The 23,296-nt window shown below is 36.1% G+C and overlaps 1 protein-coding gene across 1 annotated transcript; it reads left to right on the plus strand.

Annotated features, from left to right (window-relative positions):
* Positions 1-846: 846 nt before the first annotated feature.
* On the plus strand, positions 847-21,725 carry LOC102228934. Its single transcript, XM_023337943.1, has 7 exons — positions 847-1,075; positions 1,689-1,815; positions 15,118-15,182; positions 16,431-16,472; positions 17,287-17,363; positions 18,055-19,533; positions 19,744-21,725. Exons 5-7 carry the CDS (start codon positions 17,356-17,358, stop codon positions 21,323-21,325), a joined length of 3,069 nt encoding a protein of 1,022 aa, XP_023193711.1. The 5' UTR covers positions 847-1,075; positions 1,689-1,815; positions 15,118-15,182; positions 16,431-16,472; positions 17,287-17,355; the 3' UTR covers positions 21,326-21,725.
* The last annotated feature ends 1,571 nt before the right edge of the window (positions 21,726-23,296 follow it).

Genomic DNA, 23,296 nt, shown 5'->3' on the forward strand with positions numbered 1-23,296 from the left:
ATATAAAAAATATATTGTATTCATTAATAAATTAAAAGGCCAGTAATAGAAAATGCAATTTTAGTTTTAAGAAAATGCAAGTAACAAAAGTTTAATTACTATTGATGACTGACTAAGACAAACCTCCAGGGCCCTGTTTAAGAAAGCAGGAAAAACAAGTTCTGAGTATTAGATTGATACTCTGAATAAACCTGCCGAGCTCTGTTGTACTCAGGGTTTTAGTCTCTGAAAAGGAGATTTCAACTGGGTAACTCGATTCTGGATCAAGTCACCTCTAAATTAAGCATGAATGCGAGTAGAGACAAAGCGTTCATCAATGATAACGTGATTCACCATGGCAGCGGGACAAAACAACAAGCCTGAAAGTGTGAATTTCTCGTCAATAGACTTAAGGGCATCAAAACATACTTAACAAAAAGTGCTAAAACACAAAAGTATAGAAACAGCAGTACTGTTGATTCTGCAAAATAGTGAGAGTTAGCATGACACACAGAGTTATATTACCAGCAGAGGGTTAGTTTCATTATTGATGCTACACTTTATTTTATTTGTGGATTAACTACATGGGCTGTCAGGGACCTGGGGTGTCCTCCATGTGTTTAGTGCTTTCTTACAAATTTCCACCAGAGGGGGCAATAGGACAAGTACCTGGAGGATGGATCTCCACAGGTGTGCCTTTGTGCATATTCAGATCATCGGTGATCATCAACAGAATATCAGGACTTGGCTTCCAATTCCTCGTTGTCTGAGTGATGAGCCTCGTGGTAAAACCTAAGTCCCTTGTAGTCTCTTTTGATCTTGCTGACTCATTTATGAAGTCTTGCTGATTCTGTTTTTTCTGATTATCTCCTCATGTGGAAACCTTCCCTGAGTGAATCTCTGGAACCCTCCACCAGTGAAACAATTACCTTCCAGATATTCTGCTCCACAGCTCGCAACATTCAAGCTCCTGAGACCTGCTTCCTCTGTGCAACCTGTCCCAATAAACATCGGCATCCTTCAGACACACTTCACTCATGGTTCTCACCCTGCATTCCCTCACTCGCTCCACTGGCTCTCATCATCTGCAGTCCAAGTAATAAACTCCACTTTTCTTAGTAAATTCCCCAGTTCAAATCTGGTCTTGGCCAAATTCTATATACAGATTTTACAAGTGATTTACCATCAGTGATAAGCAAAGCAGTCATCTCAGTGTTTGATGACACTACGGTAAATGATTTAATGAATATACTTTATTAATCTCCAGGGGGAAATTCACAGTAAAGTCTATCAGTGAAATTAAAACTGACTTTGAATAAAAGCTTGATTGTATATCTCAGTATACATTGAAGCTCCCAAAGTGGAGATTTTGCTCAAGAAATATTTCTAACATTTAAATATTTCTAAAACAATGGCAATTGTAATTGGCACAAATCTTTCTCTAAAAGCCAAACCTTAACTACATTTCCACATAAAGGATATATCTGTATAACAAATATAGGAGGTGAGGCTCTTTGGAACTCGTATACAGCAGACTTTCCTAGAATAAACATATCCTGCAAGTGATCTCCATAATGGGTAGTAGTACATTATTAAAGGATGTTCACTACATAAACAGCCTCATATCATTCAAACTCTATTGTTTCAGTTGGATTATTGCTTTGTTGTTTGGTCCAATACATCATTTTATATCTCCCGCTGTGCTAAAGGGTCTGCGACTGTAAGCTGAGACATTTGTGATGCCCTCACGCTGCCGGAGTTATGCAGTCTGGGGGACAACGAGCTGGGGCCGTCAGGAGAGGAGCTGTGTCAAAGTTGTGCACAAATAACCATTTGGTGAGTAAAAACATCTAAAAATGGCTTTAATATGAATTCATTTCCACCAAACACAACATAGTTTCTCAGCAGTGATCTGATGAAATGGACAATTATTGTTAAACACAGCTCAACCCTGAGATGTTTGGTGCTCAGCATCTAAATCCAGCAACAGTTTAAAAAATTACTGATTTTCAAGAACAATGCATCAGTGAGTTTTTGTTCATGATTTTTAGTGTTAATTGTAGCCAACAACAAAATCATAGCTGAAGGCAATGATGTTATCTTGTCTTTAACAGGGATCAAGAAGTGCTCCATCAGTTAGTCAAAATGTTTGACATTTATTCTTCTAGTTTGGGTCCACAGGAACTCATGTTCAGGCTTAGAGTCAAGAAAAACATAAACACAAATACTATAGCAACAATAAACAATGAACATGAGAATAACAGGCAATAAACAAGTACTGACGAACAAAAAAACTGACAGGTTATATGAGAAATATAATTTAAAAACAATATTTCTCTGAGATCCTGAGTAAATTTTGCACTTAACATTAATTTTATTGCGTAATGTGTGTGGGGGTGTGAGAGAGAGAGAGATGAAGCTACTAAGTGAATGGAAGTCAATACAAAGTCCTAACCTGGGCAGAAATACAAATCTGTGAGTTCAGGTCTCTTAATCAAAACAATGTTAAAATAAAACCAAATACATAAAATATACTTTTGAAAAACTAAACTAGTATTTTCACCTCAATTATTATTTACATTTATTACTTATATATGACCATATCACTGCATATATATATGCAGTAGAGTATTAAGAAACATGTCTGAATAAGTGTTAAACTTTTTAATATTTCCAGTGAAATATCTGATTCTTATTCTGGGATTTATTTCTCATCATAAACTACACTTGAGAAACTCGTTTGTATCTTAGTGCTGCTTTGGTTCCTTCATCCACTTTTCTCTTCAGTTCCTCCAGTTTCTGGACTTTGCTTGTGTCTCCTTTTTCTTTTGTCTTCTCAATCAGGAAGTCCAAGTGGACATTAATAGACACTGAATCAACTTTGAGAGCAATCTCCTCCAGTCTAATGACATGTTGGTAGGCCTCATCCACAAGTTTGGATTTTTCTTCCAGAAGTTGCTGCTTTTCCTTTTCAAGGTTTTCCAGATAAAGTGTCTGGTCCTCAAACTTTGTTTTATTTTCACAGTCATGTTTCCTCTTCGGTATTTTCTTCTCAACTCTCCTGGTTGTGTTCTTGTATATCCATGTTTGTTTAACATGAACTGATGCAGGACACTTTTTGGAACAAACAGTGCAGTGGCCTCCTCTCATCACCTCACAGAACTCAGGAAACCAGGTCTTGGTGCATCCATCTTTGTGACAGTTTTCCTTACAGACAGGACAGGTCACAGCTCCTTGATAGAAGATTAGCCACTTCTGTCCACCTTTGATACCTTCTTTAGTAACATAGGGCTCATCAACAAGTATCGTGACCTCTTTTCCCATCTCTTCTTCATGCATCTTGAGTCCTTCTTGAATCTGTTTGATTTCTGTCTCCTTCTGTTCAGTCAGTCTGATTCTGTCCAGCAGGTTTTGGATGCAGGCTGTCAGTCTGATGCGTTCATTCATCACTTCTGTTGTTATTTTCAGTTTTTGAGGTGAAACTTTTTCAACAAAGGCCGTAAACTCTCGCATTCCTTTCTCTGATATTCTATCAGCTCTTGTAAAGTACTCTGCTTCATCTGTGCGATCTTCATTCTGCTGGTTGTTGAACAAGAAATAAACTGGTTGATTGTTTTCATTTTTTGCACATCTGAGGTTTGCAACTTCAAGAGCTTGAAGAGCATTTTTAGGTGTTCTTCCATTTGAGTGAGTCATGAGAGCCACAATGTTTTTCTCCATGTCATTTCCAAACAGAGACATCACCGAATCAAAGATGTACATCAATCTGTCACTTAGTCTGTTATCAGTTGCCTTCATCACCAGACCTACTGCATGAACTATGTGAAAACCGTTTTCTGTCTCAAACAATTCACGCATCCTGCCAGTGACTATGTCATCTTGTTTGATTCCTTTGGTGCTTCCATATCCAGGAGTATCAATGATGGTGATTGAATAGGGCAGAATTTTACCTTCACAACTACAGATCTCATATATGATCACATCTGGTGTTTCACCTTCTTGCCTATCTACGATCTGAAACCAGACCCCATCCTCAAACTGAACTCCCATTACATGGTTGAAAATAACATTGACCAAGGAGGATTTTCCTGACCCTGTTTCACCAACAAGTAAGATGGTTTTATTATTCTGCTTAGTGTCTTTTGTACCAAAAGTCACTTTGGACAGAGATCCAAACTTCTTTGTTTCTGTTTTCAGTTGATAGATCTTTGGATGTCCTGAGGAGATTAAGTCACAAGTGGAAATCAGTTTTGTCAGAGTGGGATTCTCGATCCTGCAAAAGAAAAAGCACAAACTTGCTCAAAGAACCTTTGATCTTTGGTTCATATAGGTAGAGTAACAGAAAATAAACAAAAATACAAACTGTACTTATATTTCTGATAGTTTTATGGGAGATATTGTTTATCGTGTCAGAAAAAAAATCCAAACAATTAAAGGCCTATTCAGGTAGACATGTTTTTCCTTAAGTAGTTAAAATGTTAGTTTATGCTAATACACTACAGGAAACATGCCAGTTCAACTAAAAAATTGCATTCCTATTGTTTTCTTCTAAAATGTTAAATGTTTTCTCCTTGCTCTTTAATGATTTCTCTTTCCACCCATGTACCAACTGGTTTCTCAAGATTAAAGCATTTTGTTCTGCATGCTATAAACATAACTACTTTGATGTAATGTAACACTAAGAAAGCAATGCTTGTTATCCAATGAAGATTCCTTTATTTAAAGCCAAAGAAAGACAGATTCACTTTAACAAGCCAAAGTCAATTGTACAACCAAGAAAATTGATTACAAGAATTTTCTATCATATTAACACTTTTTAAACTGTAAAGAATTACAGTTTAAAGCATTTAACAAGTTCTGACTTGGTTGGTCTGATCAGACCAAATGCTGTACAAATATCTTAACCAACTTCAAGCTCAATGATGTTTTAATGCATTCAACAGTTCTCTATCCCTTTAAATAACATCACATGTATGTTTTCATGTTGAGGTTTTTTACTGTAATCCAATAGGTTCAGGTATTCCACTGGGAAAAGCTACTAGAAAATATATTAATTAATTAAAATGTGTATATTTACAGAAATAAAGTAGCTTAAATTTATCTGTTAAGGAAACAATTTCCTTATGTTGTAATAACTAAACTTACACTTTTTAGGTTTAGTCATTTACTCTCCATCTGGAAAGTATAGAAACTCTTCACTTTTTCCACATTGTTGTTGCAGCCTTTTTCCAAATACTATTAGTTTCTTTCCTAACCCTAACCCTAACCCAGGGTTGTGCATTGATGTGCAAGGTGTCTTAGTGTTTCTCTTATGTTCATTGCATTGTATCTGTTATTTTACCCCACACATACTGCAGTGCTAATTTAGTTCCTTCATCCTGTCTGCTGTTCATCTCCTCCAGTTTCTGCACCTTTGCTCTATCTCCCTTTTCTTTCAGCTTCTCAATCAGAAAGTCCAAGTACAAAAATGTAGAAACTGAATCAACCTTCAGGGCGATCTGCTCCAGTCGAACAACGTGTCTGAAGGCTTCATCAACAAGTTGGGACTTCTGTGTTGAAAGTTCCTTCATGTCCTTTTCCATATGTTTTAAAAGGCTTAACTTCTTCTCGCAATCTGCCTTGTTCTTCATATACTTCTCTTCCATAGCTTTCATAGTCCACTGAACTCTCCTGGTCTTGTTGACATATCTCCAGGCCTCTCTTACATGAGCCGATGCGGGACATTTCCCAGTGCAGACAGTGCAGCGGCCTTCTTGAATGACTTCGCAGTAGGATGGACTCAGAGCAAGTGTACATCCAGGATAGTGACAGTTTTCCTCACAGACTGTGCAGCACATAGCTTTTTCAAAAAAACTAAGCATAAACAGCTTTCTGCTTTTAGTAGGTTCCTTCACCTTGTAGACCCCCACAATTTCTACAGTGAAGTTTTCATTCCTACTCATCTCCTCTGAATGTTTCTTTAGAGCCTCTTGGATTGCATTGATTTCCTTCTCTTTCTGTTCAGTCAGTTGGATTCTGGCCTGGAGGTTTTGGACAGAGGCCATCAGGCTGATGCGCTCTTTCAAAACTTGAGCAGTGGTCATCAGTCTTTTAGGTGCAGTGTTATGCAGGAATGCTGTGAGTGCTCTCATTCCTTTGTCTGAAATTTTGTCTGCTATTTGCAGGAATTCTGCGTCTTCTTCTTCTGTTCGGTCTTCATTCTGGCAGTTATCAAACAGAAAGTAAACAGGCTGGTTCTTTTCATTTTTGGCACATTTAATTTTTGTTTGTTCAAGGGCTTCAATGGCATTTCTGGGTCTCTGTCCATCTGAGTGAGTGAGAAGAGCAACAATGTTGTTCTCTAGGTTTCTTCCAAAAAGAGACATCACTGAGTTCAGGACATACGATAATCTGTCATTAACACGATTATCTGTAGCCTTCATCACCAAACCCACTGCATGAATCTCATGAACTCCATCTTCTGATCGAAACAAGTCAAACAATCTGTGACTGACATTTGCATCATATTCAAATCCTCTGGTGTCTCCAAATCCAGGAGTATCGATGATGGTCAGGGAGAACGGCATAGTTTTACCTTCAAAACCAAAAATCTCGTACACGATCACGTCTGATGTCTGACTGTCAGACTGATTCCTCCCGTCCTCCTCTACAATCTGAAACCAGATTTTATCCTCCCACTTGACTCCCATGGCGTAGTTGACCATAGTGTTGATCAGGGTTGATTTTCCAGCCCCTGATTCTCCAACAAGTAAGATAGTTTTGTTTATCTTGTTGATGTTTTTTTTACCAAAAGTGATTTGAGTCAGGGCTTCGAGCTCTGTTTTTTCTACGTTTAGCTGGAAGATAGCAGGAGTTCCTGAATAGATCTGATGACTTTTAGAGATGATGTCCTTGTATTTCTGACAGACATTCCTGTAGAAAAAAATCCATAATTTACCCTTTATAGATTTAAGATGTGTAGATATTGGGGTTTTATTTCATGCAGAAATATACTAGTAGGCCCAAAGTTGTTCATACCCCTGGCAGATTTAGGTTAAAACAATCTTTTAATTTGACCAATGGGTTTCTTTTGATTAGAAGTTATAATAATGTTCTGGATGGTCTAGTCAGATTTCTAACCTGAATAAAAACCATCAGAATACTTTAGAAAATATGCAGAAAATTGCTTCACTGTCAGAAGAAGGGTTTGACTGCCACAGTGCCAATAATTATGGCAGGAAAATAAGTTAGATACCAAAAAGAAATTGTAACATTTTTGTTGATTAACTTTATTCAAATTTCATATTTTATTAATTTCCTCAGAACATTTTTTCTGCTCCATAAAAGGTTTTATAATTCTTGATTGCTTGAGGCAAAACACTCAGTGGCTGCATGGCACCTCAGGAGACATGTTTTGTTCTGTATGACCTAAATGCTTCAGTGGCTCTGAGCAAGATTTTCTATTGGTTTCCTACTTATGTGCTAATTTATAAACTGTTATAATCTGAAAAGTTCAATAAAGTAGGGCATTTTGGCATTCTTGTTGACACTGGAAGCGATGGCTTAAATGTAACCTTTAATACTATTTTAAATTTGATTGTCTTTCCTCAATGTATCTGCAGAACTACCCACTCCTGTCTCGGTACTCTGGATCTTGTGCTGGCATATGGACCTGAATGTAACAACATTTCCTTAAAACCCTTTACTGTTTCTTCATTTATCAATTTTTGAGTTAATCTATGGTAGATCTTGATGATTGGATCAATCATAAGATAATGCTGTTACAACTTGTAAAGAATTTGTTCCATTTTAAATTTCCTCAGTATCTCAGAACCACCAGCAGATGGCAGCAATTTCATTTCTACTGTTTCACAAGTTGATATTTTTGTTTACAGTTTTACACCCTTGTTGTGTGGCACTAGATCATGAAACCCTTTTGACAAAAAAGGTAATTATCCAAAGGTGGCTCCACTTAAGGGTGACTGATAAAATAAGCCACCTTGTTGACAAGTATGAATGAGCATATAATTAAATTAGCTGATTCTTAAACAGCAGCTCAGCTCATATTTATGTGGGCTTCATTATTTTTCTACATAATGAAGCACTTAGTTTTTTTTATTCCATAAAAATCTCACCAGATTTGAGTACAAAAAATAAATGTTATTTTTGGTTTGATTTCACTGTCTTTAAAACACTTACAATGTAAATATGTGGGTGCTGTGGTGGTGGAGGGGTCAAGCACAAGCTGGAGACCTTTGGTGCATGTCTTCCCTCTCGATCATTACCTACTTTCCTGTCTGAGAACTTTCAAGTAAAGGCCACTAGAGCCCAAAAAACCTTAAAAAATTTAATTGTGTGGGAGCAGCGGCCCAGGAGTAAAGCATGAGACCCAAATACAGAGGCCTTGGTCCTCACCGAGGCCATCACAGGTTCAAGTCTCAGCTTGTTGACCTTTGCTGCATGTTTTCCCTGCACTCACAACTCGCATTCCTGTTTTAAAACTCAAATGAAGGTCACCAGAGCCAGGCAAAAGCTAACTCATCAGAGAGAAAGGCGGGGGACAACCCTGAGCTGACCTGAAGGTAACAGTCTAAACTGTTTGTGTCCAGGATGTGTGGGGTCTGCAGAGATGCTAACTGCCCTGTTCCTGACTCATGGAACAGGGCAGTCCTGGATGGAGGGAAGGTCAGCCTGGGATAGCTTCTCTGCAGACCTCATTGTTTGTTGCAGTCTGGACCCGTCTGGTTTTGTGGATGAGCCTAAACACACAACGTCTTCTGTGCCAACTCAATTATGGTTGAAAATGAAAAACAAGAAGGTGTACACTGATTTTCTCCTAAAAGTGAAAAACTGCTGAAACATTAATGCCTGAAGCAGCTAAAGTGTATCCTGAACTTAACAACACACCCCAAATATGACATAGTTTATGTTGATTCAATTATGTTTGATGGAAAACTGTTAGCACTCTGGTAAAGTTAAGCTACAAAATTATTAGTTGGGCCTAATACAACTCAAAAACACCAGTTTGGGAACACACTGGAAGACAACACTGCCACCCAGATCCAGTTAAATGAGCAGAAAATATTTGCTATACTATGTTGAAATGGAAATACTTTTCAAATTAATGTGGTTTGATAATTTTTTTCACTGGTAGTTTCAGTCAGTGCATTTATTTGTTTCATCATGGAACAGCAAACTCAATTAGGTGAGAGGCTATTAGACAATTACTTAAAATATGGGAAAGTCAACCGAGAATTTGCTTTACCCATTTTTTAGCATACAAACAGTTTGCTTAATCTGCAGAATTCCTAAATTAGTTGACCTTACTTTAAATGTGTTTGCCTTATGCATAAAAAGAAAATAATAAAAAGTTATTGAATAAGTTGATCTGTGTAGTTGGCACAAAGGCGGTCAGAGACTGGAAGAATCTGGCTATCTTTACTGCATCAACATGAATATTCTGCAGGTATTTACATTGTCTGACTCCTACTAACACCTGCTGTGGCACTGTCTGAGACTAATGTTGCAAACTCCATAATCTAGATCCCATCTGAGACTTTATATTTTACTTATTTCTGTCTGTTTTAAATTAAAGAGCTTTTCTTTTTTAAACAGGCTGTGCATATGGTTGGCAAAACTAGAATTTATTCCCCTTTTAACTAATGGTGGATAAAGTTGTGCACAAAAAGCTACAGGATAAATGTTTTGACCTCAAAATTTTTCTAAATTTACAGAAGTTGATTTTTTCTCTTATTTTTCTTATATTTTTACTTATTTTCCTTTTACTACACATAAACAATAAGTTAACATTTGAAATATGCTACAAATTTTAAAACTTTTCCTTGGTTTGATCAGTACAGATTTAAACTATTTGTAAAAAAAATAAATGTTTTTCCTACTTACATTTTTTGCATGATGATGAAGTTGATGTTCACTCCAGTCAGGTTGTTTTGTGACTAACCAAAGACAAATAGCAAAGTTATTATTACTGTTATTTCTCAAATTCTGTTTTTATGTTTGAGTGTAGTTAATGTCATGTCAGGCACATTGTTTATTACTTACCAGACCTAATCTCTTAAAAAGTAATTAATGTGCAATATTTAGGAGAGAATTATAATGGAGGAAGTACAACTGCCATAAGGGGACATCTTTGTTGTATTTTCAACTCATGTAACCATCTATTTTCATGTTCAACTAATTGTTAAACAGTTGTTTAATTTAAGTAGTTATTTAAAAATGTGCACATAACAAGTAAAAGTCTCAGTTTATAATCTAACCTTCAGCATTCAGGTTCTAACATTAGGAAGTTTTCCTACCTGTGCAGTGAGTCACACAACTACTCTTCACAATATTCAGTGAGGCTGTCAAGGCAGGAAGAGTAAAGCGAAATCAGCATTCAGAGTTTTATATTCTGTGAGAGGAGGAGGAAACGCCGGTCACATGATTTCACTGAAGCTTTAGTGTTCGACTGCCCCTGAACTAAGCTGGAAGCTTTCTTTTGTTACACTGTCTGATTGATGACGTCTGTGCTAAACTGCATTGCTGCTAAATAAACTAAGTCCAGTGTCTCATTCTTCATATTTCAGTATATGAATATTTAATGCCATCAGTAAGTGAAATAAACACTTAAATTTCAATTTATTTCAAGTTTCTGGTTTTAAGTTAAACAAAGTGCCTTTGATTTTAAGATAAAACATAACATTTAATTTATTTTTTCATGACAGCATTCATAGATTTCTCAAGACAAACACCTAAATATTTTTACAAAATCAATGCAGCCTGATTTCCACCTTTACTCTCTCAATTTAAGAATATCATACATTTAGTATGTACTATCCCAGTTATACTAACATATAATAGTATTTTAAACTTTTAGAACAATCGTCTGTCTCCAGTCAGTCGAGGTTGGTGCTGCAAGTCTGGGAAACTGAGTTAAAGTTTAGATTTATTATCCATAGCAATTTGTTTTATTTCATAAGAAATGCTAAAATGACTAGAAATATGTTGCTCAGCAGGAGTTTTTTCTTACACGGGAACAAAATGTTATCACTTCAGGAAACTGAAATATTTTCATAGCAGCTTTATAGATTTTACCCTCATTGCTTTGTTTGTTTCATTCACAACCACTGATCTGAATCTGCTGTTATGGTTGGTGTAGGCTGTGTTCAGATAAAGCTTTTTAAAATGAACGGCATGGTATACAAGGTTTCACTGTTGGACATTCAACCTTTTAATATGCATTGAACAATTGTTATCTGAAGAAAGATCTAGAAGCCTTGTACTACAGATCATGACTCATTGTGATATATTTTATTTGTGGCTAACATTTATTAGAAGTCTAGTTTGCTTTAACAAATATTGGAAAAATATTTATTGAAGTTACAAGGATGTGTGAAGACACACCTTACAATAAAATGTTTATGTTACATTCTGTGATTTCAGCATACACTTGGTGCTCAGAGCATCTTTAGGTTTCGTACTCTGCTATACACATATTCCAAAAACTGTTTATGGTGAATGAGAAGACAAGCCAACATGCTGACAGGTTTAAGAGTATTTGGAAGGTGAGGTTTCATTACATTAGGGTGCTTCATAAAAGTAATGCTTGTGTATTTTTTCCAGTGAAAATAAGAGTTCACAACCTGTTAATTTTCATCAACTTTGGTAACTGCAAACACTATTTTGTATTTATTTACATATATTTCATGACCTGTCATTGCATATCTAACATATGGAGAAGCTGGTTGTCTGCATGCTTTAAGGCAGCTTTGCTCTACAGAAGGATACCTGAAGATGTTTTCATGACTGCTTGTTTGGCTTTGCTACATCATTGTCAAAACTTTGCAAATTATATTTTATGTCTGCTTTTAATTCACAGAGCTTAACATTTTTTCACTTTCGTGAAGAGAAACTAAAAGTATTTTTAAGATACCCTCATAGCTTTAACATGATTACAGTATTTTTTGTCTGCAAAATCAGACAACGATTGTTTCATTGAGAACCACTGTACTGAAACCTCTAGTTCTGCTTGGTCTCAGCTTTTTTCAGATAAGACCTTTTACAATGCACAGTATGTCACACAACACATGCCACTTCTCCAACTGTCTTAAGCTAATTTATTTATGAAAATATGATACTATAACATTTAATTTCCCATTCAGAGATGTTCATTGCATAGTGCTTGAAATCTGTCTTGGGTCAGAACCATCAGAAGTGTCAGGATTCTCAGTAGTGCTGCTGAAAACAGATCAGTTAACAGGACTATCTGTTCAGTCTGTTTGGAGACGAATGATGAGTTTTGTTTTTAAAAGAATTTTACATTCCATGCTGATAAGTAGTTGAAAGAAATCTTCCTGCAGATATGTCAGTTATGAGGAAAGGGAGATCTTTGACAGCAATACAATGTTATCCCTTTCACAGAATCAATACTATCTTTACATTTATCTCACACAAACCTCAGTATGGTTGGTCTCAGGTGTGTTTAGATGACTGATTTTAAAATGCACGTCACGGCACGGTGCAACGTGTAATTTCTCCAACATTTGAAGCATTAATTATGTATGATTAAATATTTTAGAAAATGTATTTATTGCATGCATTTTTAATCTAAAGATGGCAATAGTTAACCTCAGCTTTAATTTCTTATTGTCCTCCTAAAAGAACTCAAGTCACTGGCGTGCACAATACAATGACTTTTTTTATTGTACACTTCATGGTTTTTCTCTTTTTAAAAATCGCCTGTTCTCAGCCTCCATCTTTACTTTCTATTTTATTTTCCAGGTTTGATGTTAGTTTGTGTTGAATTGGAGAATTAAACACTGCAGTTATTCATTGGAAGTTATCGCCTCCATTCCAGTATTAAGGTAATCCTTAATATGACCTTAGTATGTAAGATTCACTGTTATATTTATTTATAGCAATCTTCCAGAGATAATAACTTGTCCTTAAGGTATCTGTTAGTGAAAATCTGTCCATGATCAAATAGTTTGTTAAACTACTACTAAGACTCAAACTAGGTCTACATAGTTTGTGTAGCTGTAACTAGGGTTGAGCTTTTCAGTAAAAACAGCAAGTGGCCCTGGCAAAAAACAAAGGATGTGGAGAACCATCTCACCTACACTGATATACATATGGTGATGCTGTGGGCTTGTTTTTCTTCCAAACAATTAAAGAAACTTGTTAAACTGAACATAATATATACTATCGACTACTAAGACATTAGGGATAAATATCTGGTATTAGGGATAAAACCCTATCTGGTTATGGCAGAAAATAAAAAATGGTTCATTAGAGAAAGGTAATAGGTGACAAGGGGGGCTAAACTAAACCGATCACTGTCATGTCCTGACTCAATATGTAAGGTAGTTCTGTATCAGCTGACCTGTGAAACTGTAAACTTGTGATTGAACTTGAGAGATTGATGCAGTGAGAACAAATGGTGTATGGAGACACCTGGATAAAACTGAGACCAAATCTGTGTTGGTTTTCTCAGCATGAATGCACAGAGGATTTCTACACTAAAGCGTTCAAGGACATGACAGACCACAGGACATCAGCACTGCTAAACTAAGCTCTTCTATAGCAGATAAGCTTGAAAATAGAACAAACCCAATAAGGTTAGCATATATGCAATCACAGATATGCTAACCTTTTAAAAATTTCAGTACTATCCTTTAGTGTTGCAATAGCAGACTAACTGAATTTTGAAAGGTCACATATGTGCGGGATGATTATTTGATGAAATGCCAGGAGAATGTATCTCAATCATTTGATTTAAAATCTTACCTTAGTGAAATCGTTTCATATTTATCAAATTGGTGGCTATATATTAAAATACAAGTATGATCCAGTAATGTAAAGATTGCAAGGATAGGTATTGGCTCCTTTATTAATCAGTCTTAGTATCAGTGATCTTTCTGATTATTATATCTAATCATTATTATTAGATATAATTATTCAAGTCACTATTTTGATAATTTTGTAGAAATCTGTCTTCAGTGTGAGTTTGTTCTGTAAATTTTGATGTCAAAAGGTCAAATTCTGCTGATCATGACTAAAGCAAAAAACAGGTGTTATATATATATACAGTATATACAGTATGTATATATATATATATGATTAATCAAATACATGCCTTTATTCCCAATATTTAAAAAATCCTATAGTGCCTGTGACCACTAGAGGGGCAAAGATTATATGCAAGTTAAAAGTACTGAAATAGCAGAATTTAACTTAATTTATAGGTTGTAGATGAAACTCAATTTCCATTTCCACTTTCTTCTATTTATCCAGAGTCAGGTCGCAGGGGAAGCAGGCTAACAAGGGAGACCAGACATTCCTCTCTCCAGCCACTTGGGGCATCTCCTCGGGGAAATCTCAAGTTTCTGATATTAAGTATCAGTTTAAACTTATGCTTAATATAATAACTCAGAAATAAAAGGTATTAACATTTGAGCAAATATAGAAATTATATTGAATACATGGAGAAAATAGTTAACATGGTGAGCTAAAAGTCCTGTAAAATATATTTTACTTGATTCTCAGTTTCACTTCCTATGATTTCATAAGTAGTTCAATCAGTCCAGCCTGCAGGGATTTAAACTTGAAGACAGAAGACAGGAAGCAGTGAGGATTAGTGTGCACCAGGCTAACCATAGATAGCATGAGGAACATGTTTAATATAACTTCAGGTACCAGATGCTCTGACACCAACTTGATGAACCATCAATGAAAACAAGAAAACTGTCACATGCAATTGACTCAAATATATTTCCTCTTTAACACCACCCCAGATAACCGTACTAGAAAATACTCAAAACATATTGGTAATGGTACTATATGATGGTGGTAGTTTATTATTTTATGTATTTTTGTATTTTCCCATTTGACTCTAAACCTGTGGATTTTCATGGTCAACTGTGATGGTCATAAGAAAACACATCTGCTTTAAATTCATACATTTCGCATACATCAAGTGCTTAGCGGGGTTATTTTTCCATTTTGACTTCTTGCTTTACTAAATAAACAGATGGTAAAATCTTTGATGTGCTTTTTATTCTTAAAGTTTGACAGAAATAATTTTATAAAATGGTAAAGACCTGATCAACAATGTTTACCTGTGTCTTTAAAAACATGTGACCTGTCTGTCTCCTCCCACAGAGCTTAAAAAGTCTGAACACAGCTCATTCTTTCACTGACGCCATCAGATTCCTGAGCCACAACAGGTAAGATCATTTCTGGGTCAATAGTTATCAGCTGTGACCACGACTTTTCTGACACATTTAATTAAACAAATTAAATGCTGAACAATGAAATATTTCAGTTATTTAAACAGTTTTTCTGTGAAAAAAAGGAACTGGGTGTTTTTGTCATGTTTATATTTTTCCATCCATCCATCCATTTTCTAACACCGTGTCCCTAGTGGGGTCAGGAGGGAGCTGCTGTCTCTCCAGCTAACGTTCCAGGTGAGAGGCGGGGTCACCTGGACAGGTCGCCTGGCTGTCGCAGGGCAACAGAGACAGACAGGACACACAACCACACATGCTCACACACACACCTAGGGATAATTTAGAAAGATCAATTAACCTGGCAGTCATGTTTTTGGACTGTGGGAGGAAACCGGAGAACCAGAGAGAACCCAGCATGCACAGGGAGAACATACAAACTCCGTGCAGAAAGACCCCTGGCCAGGAATCGAACCCAGAACCTTCTTGCTGCAAGGCAACAGCTCTACCAACTGCACCACTGTGCAGCCCTTTTATATTTTTCATTATATTTTAAATGTAAGCTTTGAGCTAACCTGTATATTCAACCTAGTACAATGCATGTGCCTCATCTCATATTTCATATCTGCAGCTTTCCGTTTGTCTTCTATGTTCACCTGAACAGCTGCTACTCATACTTGAGTCCTTTGTATTCTTTTAATGCAGATTTCTAGCAATCGGGTCACAGATCTGATTATGCAACTGTACACACATATATAAAATATTCCATTTCTTCAGTAAATCATATTTCTCTGATATAGTTTGCTCAGCAATAAATGACTTATGCTCTGAAAATCCATCCATGTTTATGTATTTTCATGTTAAAATGAGGATACAGCGCTTCATACACAGCAACAGCCTGACATGTTGATTGTGTCAAATATGTTAAATCTTTTGAAGTCCAGAAATCATTTTAATCCTAATTATTAAGCCAAAACTTGTAATTTTTTTGTTCAGAATAAAATCTTGATAAATGTAGAAAACCTTCTAGTAGAAAGTGTTTTACATAAAGAAGATACTTCTTCACTTTGCAGCACAGATAAAGCGCTCGTTCATCTGTTGAGGATGAGTTTATGAAAGAATCTCAACATTTTATTGTACTTGTGTTTTTTATTTGTATCTCTGGATCACAAGCATCCACAGATTTATACTGGGAGAAACTCCAGATCTAGATTCCTTCCTGATACTGATGTTTCTTGTTTCTTTCAGCTTTGAAGAGTTTCTGGATCTTCTCCAGACCTCACATTCTGTGTAAGAAATATTTATCCATGTTTGATCACTTCTGCTCTGTTTTTTGTGACTGAATCAGATAATTCTGACCTAGAAATGGGGGTAGCAGACCAACACAAGTCAGTATTTTGGAAAGATAGCCCACAGATAAAAATATAATTAAAATAAAACAAATAAAAGACAGAGGAGGAAAATAAATTAGACAATTAAAATAAATGCATTAATGTGAAAGAAAAGCAAATTTGAATAAGAAAGTATCATTGCATCATAATCCAGTTTTATTGCTCTTCCATCCATAGCAAGTAATGTCACTCACCATCCTCCACATTCTGCTGGTGGGTTTCTGCTCCACCTTATTCATTTTTATCTATTCTATTATTATTATTATCTACTGTATTTTTTCTGTCAGCCTTCCTTTCCATATATGTCTCTCACTGATTGCTCTTCTGGTTCAGGAACTCCTCAATGTTCCTGGTAATCCAGAGATTATTAGTAAAGAAATCAGGAACAACCATTGTCCTCTGCTAGCTTCCACTCTATAATCATAATGTATTATAGACCCAGTCTGTTTTGATGGTAGACTTTCGTTCCACCTTTTACACATTTGTAAATATGTTCAGATGATACGGTTGAAATGTTGCTCCCACAAAGGCAACTGCAGTTTTTTTCTACAGATACAAAGACAATATAAATCATATTTCAAAAGATTTGTTTAAAAACCTCCCCTAGCTGCAATGTTATGGGCACGGTTAGAAGAAAATAATTTCTTTTTTGATGAGTATTTCTACTGTTTAGTTTTTGATAATTGAAGAAGCAATGTAAATGTGTTTTCCAGAAATGTTATCCAGATACTATATCCTCATCTTCTGACAGATCATCACTGAAATTAATAAAAGATAACAACATGGATATGTGAGTAAATTAAAAATCTTCTCCTAAAAATCTGCAGATTACTGCAGATTTTTTATACCTTAATGTTTAGCTTGCAAAGTAAATATTTAGCTTAGTAAATAAATATTTACTCTGAAACTGTAACATTTATTAATTAATAAATAACATGGTGAAAGTAAGACTGGCTAAATAACCTTAATTGTTATTAACTTTTGACTGTGTAACTTTGAAAACACCCCACAACAGCTGACTGGTTGTCCAAGGACATTCTGATAGATTTCATGAATTGACATTTTATTTCTCTACATTTTTTTCAGCTGCTTTGTAATAATTAACTATGTACTTAACTTGTAACTAAATTTCCATTGTGTCTGTCACCCATGAATCACTATCTGATGCATTTCATGGAATATAAAGTTTTATTCTGAGGAAAACTACTTTACATGTTAACAACAGAGTGAGTTCCAAGTCAAAACAGACACATTCAGGGAACCATCTCCTGCTGGACACGGGATTTTCTTGATAGTTATTGAGAAAATTATAAGACTGAACCCTAACCTGAAAATCAGCCAGAATAAGATTTCTCATTTAGGAAATTGCTCTCAGGGGAAAATAAATAGCTTGTCAAGAGTAAAACTGAGTACAGAAATAAGTGAAACATGTAATGATAAAATAATCTGATTTTTTTATTTAAACTGTTTGCTTTCCACAGTGGTTTGATCAGCGTAGGATGCCCTACAGTCCGCCGATTGAAAACTAAGAAACAGCCATTTGGAACGCTGACCAGAGTGACTGTAGGAGAAAAAGATGTGAAGAAGATAAATAAAACCATATTACTTGTTGGAGAATCTGGGACAGGAAAATCTGCTCTGATCAATGCTCTGGTTAATTACACCATGGGAGTGAGGTTTGAGGATGAAGTCTGGTTTCAGGTTGTGGAGGAAGAGGAGAATGGCCAAACATCAGATGTGATTGTGTATGACATCTTTAATTTTAAAGATAAACCTCTGCCCTACTCTCTGACCATCATTGATACTCCTGGATGTGGAAGCCATAGAGGGATGGACCGTGATGTGACTGTAAGTCAGAGACTGTTTGACTTATTTCGATCAGAAGATGGAGTTCATGAGATCCATGCAGTGGCAATGGTGATGAAGGCTACTGAGAATCAGTTTAGTGATTCTCTGAGTTACATATTTGAGTCAATGATCCCTCTTTTTGGGAAAGGCCTTCAAAACATCACTGTGGCTCTGATCACACACTCAGATGGAACAATACCTAAGGTTGCTCTTCAAGCCCTTAAAGATGCAGAGACTCCATGTGTAAAAGACATGAACAGCCAGCCTATTCACTTTACATTCAATAACTGTCAGAATGAGTCTCGAACAGAGGAAACTAGCTTAGATCTGGAAAAAGCATGGAGAGTGACAGAGGCAGGGATGAGTCAGTTCATGTTTTTTCTTAAAAAGGCTTCACCTCAGCAGCTGCAGGTGAAGTTTGGGTTTAAGTCACAAATCAGACTTGCAGCCACTATCCAAAATCTAGAGGAGAAAATCAAGCTAAATGAACTGAAGCAGAAAGAAAATAGGCAGCTTCAAGAAGCTCTGAAGAAACTCAAACAGAATAAAAATGAAAACATTATCGAAGTAGACGAAGTCTGCATTGAACAAGAATCTATTGGTGGTGAGATGTCCTTCTTAAAATCAGCTGTCTGCTGCACCGTCTGTAAGGAGAACTGCCACTATCCAGGATGTACGATGGCCCTGAGCCCTGAAGAGTGTGAGGTCATGCATTATAGCCACTGCACTGTTTGCACTGGTAAATGTCCTGTATCAACACATGTTAAAGCCAACTGGAGGTATGTGGCCAAGACAAAAAAGGTGCAGAAAACCAAAGAGGAATATAAAAAGATGTATAAGAAAGCATCAAAATATAAGATAAAGCTTCTTGAGATTCTGGAAAAGGATATTGAAAGTCTAAAATCAGAGAAGACACAATTCATAGAAAACTCCTTCAAAAAAGTTGTAAGCTTGGATCAGACTGTGCTTAAAGTTTGCTCCATTTCCACCAACATAAGTTTGGACTTCCTGATTGAGAAGATGGAAGAAAAAGGAGACTCAGAGAAGCAACAGAAACTGCAGGAGGTGGACCAGCAGATGGATGAAGGGGTCAAAGCCTTGCTCAACTGCAAGTATGATCAATTAGCATTTATTATGAGTTCATTTAACAAGAAGTCCTTTATACAGTCCTGTAAATTATTTATTGCCTTATATTATGAATTTTTGTTTAAGATTTTAAAAACTACATATAGAGAACCTGAGAAAATGTTTTTGTATGATGTAAATTTTGAATACAACCAACTTATTTTTAAATATTTAAAATAAATGTGCTTTCTTTGCAGCAACAACTCTCCACAAGAAATCTTTCCCAGCAGAGACCTGATTCGTTCTGGATCCCCTGAAGTCTACCAGCTCAAAACAAAGAAAAAAATCTTTGGAACCCTGACCAGCCTGACTGTAGGGACAAAAAACCGCAACAAGCCAAATAAAACCATCCTGCTTGTTGGTGAAACAGGAGCAGGGAAATCTACTCTGATAAACGCCATGGTCAACTACGCCATGGGAGTGACATTTGAAGATAAAGTCTGGTTTCAGATAGTAGAAGATGAGAACAGAAGTCAGACAGAAAGCCAGACATCAGATGTGATTGTGTACCAGCTCTTTGGTTTTGAAGATAAAACTCTGCCCTTCTCTCTGACCATCATTGATACTCCTGGATATGGAGACACTAGAGGGATTGAACTTGATGTCATTGTCAGTGAAAGATTATTTGAATTGTTTCGATCAGAAAATGGTATTCACGAACTTCATGCGGTGGGTCTGGTGGTGAAGTCGAGCGTGAATCGTCTGAGTGACCGACTGAAGTACATCTTTGATTCAGTGATGTCTCTTTTTGGAAAAGACATTGAGAAAAACATAGTAGCTCTGGTCACTCACTCCAATGGAAGAAGACCAAGGGACTTGCTTCAAGCTCTCAATGCTGCCAAGATTAAATGTGCCAGAGATGAGAAGGAGCAACCTGTTTACTTCCTTTTCAATAACTGCCAACACGAAGAACGAATAGAGGAAGAGCATCATAAAAATGCTGATAAAATAGCAATGGGAGGTCTGAGTGGCTTTACTGCCTTTCTGGAAAAAACTGCACCCCGAAAACTAGACATGACTTTAGATGTTCTCAATGAACGGATCAGATTGTCCGCCTGCATCCAGAACCTGCAGGAAAGAATCCGTCTGTCTGAGCTGAAAGAGGCAGAAATTAAACAGATTAAAGAAGCTCTGGAGATACATGAAAATAACAAAACTAATGAGAAGGTCACTGTAGAATTTGATGAAACCTACAAAGGCAAAGAAGCCATCGAAGGAGACATTTGGCTGATGATTTTAGTAAAAGGGGCAGTATGTTGTACGATCTGTGAGGAGAACTGTCACTATCCTGGATGTTCAAGCTCTAGAAAGCCCGAGGACTGTGAGGTGATGAAAGATGGCCGGTGCACTGTGTGTACTTTAAAGTGTCCTGCATCTGCTCATGTGAAAGGGAAGTGGAGATATGTTAACAAGACAAAAAGGGTTCAGAGAAGCCTGGATGAGATTAAAAGAAAATCAAAACAAGAAAAAGGTTTGAATTTTTTGGGTAATCTTGAGGAAGACTTGAAAAAGCTGAAGGCAGAAAAGTCGCAGCTGCTGGAAGAAGCTCTCCAACATATTGACAATTTGGGGCAGATTGCTTTGAAAGTTAATTCAGTGTCCACATTTGTCCCATATGACTTTTTGATTGAAAAGCTGGATGAAAGAGGAGAAGCCAATAAAATTCGGAAACTGGAGGAGATGAAAAACAAAGAGGAAGAAGGAACCAGAACAATCGTTCTGTCTATGTGGGGTAAATTGAAAGCAGCTACCAAAAAAATTCAAAAGGGCTTCAAGTAGCAAATCTGGTATCAGCTAAATGGGATCCTTAAAGAGTGCATCTTTGAATTAATGCACTTGTTGCTTGGATGAATGCCCGGGATCAATTTCTCATTTCATATCAATTGTTTGTCATGTAAGCTGTGTTACATACTTTTAAATAGACTTCAGTTTAAACACATGCAGGCACATAAAACACAGGTCTACACATTCCTAATGTTAAATTCTCAGTGCAATACCACAAGAAAATAAAAAATGCCAATGCCATCAGAATAACAACCACTGTTGACATGAGGTACCAGCCAATGCAAAGCAAGGTCGGGTTTCAGAATTGATCATTTTCCAATTTCCTTCCATTGAACTAAATCTTACCCTGTTCATAAACCAAACAAAAGATTTATGTTAACAACATAAAGGTATCTGTTTAAAAATATCATTTTTTGTTTCTCTTTATTTAGGTTTCTATTAATACAAAATAAGACATCAAATAATTTTAAAAAACCTTTATGAAAATCCAAAATACTAAAAACATCCCACTTGTCCTTACGCTGTAACTTCCTTAACATGTTCATTATAGCACATGAGCTTTAGCAATGTAATTACATGACTGATCTGCTTTCCATACTCGATTATATGTTTAGTGTCCTTGCAATTTATCATAATTTGATGACAATTCACAAACAGCTGGAGAAGCACAGTTTTGTATTCTTCTGGCTGAGTTTGATGATTATATTACATATGATGTAAATGTTCCTATGATTGTATTGCCTCATAACATCAGCACCATGATAATGGTTTTGAGTACATGGACTGTTGTACTCTTCTTGACTTTCAACTGTTTTGTTACAAAATACATTATGGTTTTTACTTATATTTAATACTTTAATTTCCTAATAAACTATTATTCTTAGAGATGCATTGGAATCATAAGTCATTATTAGATCTTTGTATGTTTGACATTATGTTCCAATTTTACTATATTTTCTTCTATTTGTAATCATTTGATGTAAATTCTGTGAAACATGAATGGAAATCTGATTAATAAATTTCTGAGAAAAGCTTTGTTCTGGTCATTTGTGTCGTAAGTTTGACCTTGAAACAAAGTCTAGACAAAAACATTAAATACAGGATGTAATTTGCCTTCATTTTAAAGGGGCAGTATTATGTAAAATTGACTGTGCTGAGCAGTACATCGTGTTTTAATATTCTCTCATGAAAAACATACTTGGAGTGTTGTCCTGATCCTTTCATGTATGTTTGAGAAATCAAGCTGTGCAAAATGCCTGGGTGGACATAGCCATGCCTATGAGGCAGTAGGAGGTTTTTAAAGAGACAGCAGCCCATTTTCAAGGCATTCACATAGTCAATTTTCTTTTATATCTTATTTGATACATATGGCATTTTTACAGCTGAAGGTGACATGGCTACTTCATTATGCTGTTAAATTGAACTAGCAAAAACATAGTTGCAATTAGAATTGAATGGACAGAGGCAGGCAGTGGGAATCAAACCAGCAACCCACTGACTGTGAGACAAACTCCTACAAGTGTCGGCACTTTTTCTTATTAGAAATATATGCAATGCAGTATAACTCAGCAGCTGTATTTAACTCCACAAACGTCACACTCCTGCACAGGAACAAGACACAACGTTCTGCAATTTAAGCTCTTATTGCTCCCCAGTTCATATCTGTTTTAATCTACATGTAAAGCTTTTACGCCAATCTTGTTTTTGGATGTGTTCGTGAATAAATTGGATTTTATTAAAAACCTAAAAAATAGAATGATGTCTGAACAGCTGTTAAAATTATTTTTTAGTCGGTTACCCAAAAGAAAAACTCCCTTTGTATTTTTTCATACTCACTGAGGCTGTTCACACAATATTACATGCAGCATAATAATAAAATTAGTACATCTTAAACAGTTTAAAACCCCAAGTTTCATTTTGTAAAATGAAATGCATTTCTGAAAACCTTATCTGAACACCCCCATC

The sequence above is a fragment of the Xiphophorus maculatus genome, chromosome 8 (genome assembly GCF_002775205.1).
Source record: "Xiphophorus maculatus strain JP 163 A chromosome 8, X_maculatus-5.0-male, whole genome shotgun sequence".
Classification (NCBI taxonomy): Eukaryota; Metazoa; Chordata; class Actinopteri; order Cyprinodontiformes; family Poeciliidae; genus Xiphophorus; species Xiphophorus maculatus.

Bases quoted from the DNA above. Each gene is read 5' to 3' on its own strand.
- LOC102228934 (XM_023337943.1), top strand. The intron at 19,534-19,743 runs GTATGATCAATT...CTTTCTTTGCAG, and splicing joins AAAGCCTTGCTCAACTGCAA to CAACAACTCTCCACAAGAAA.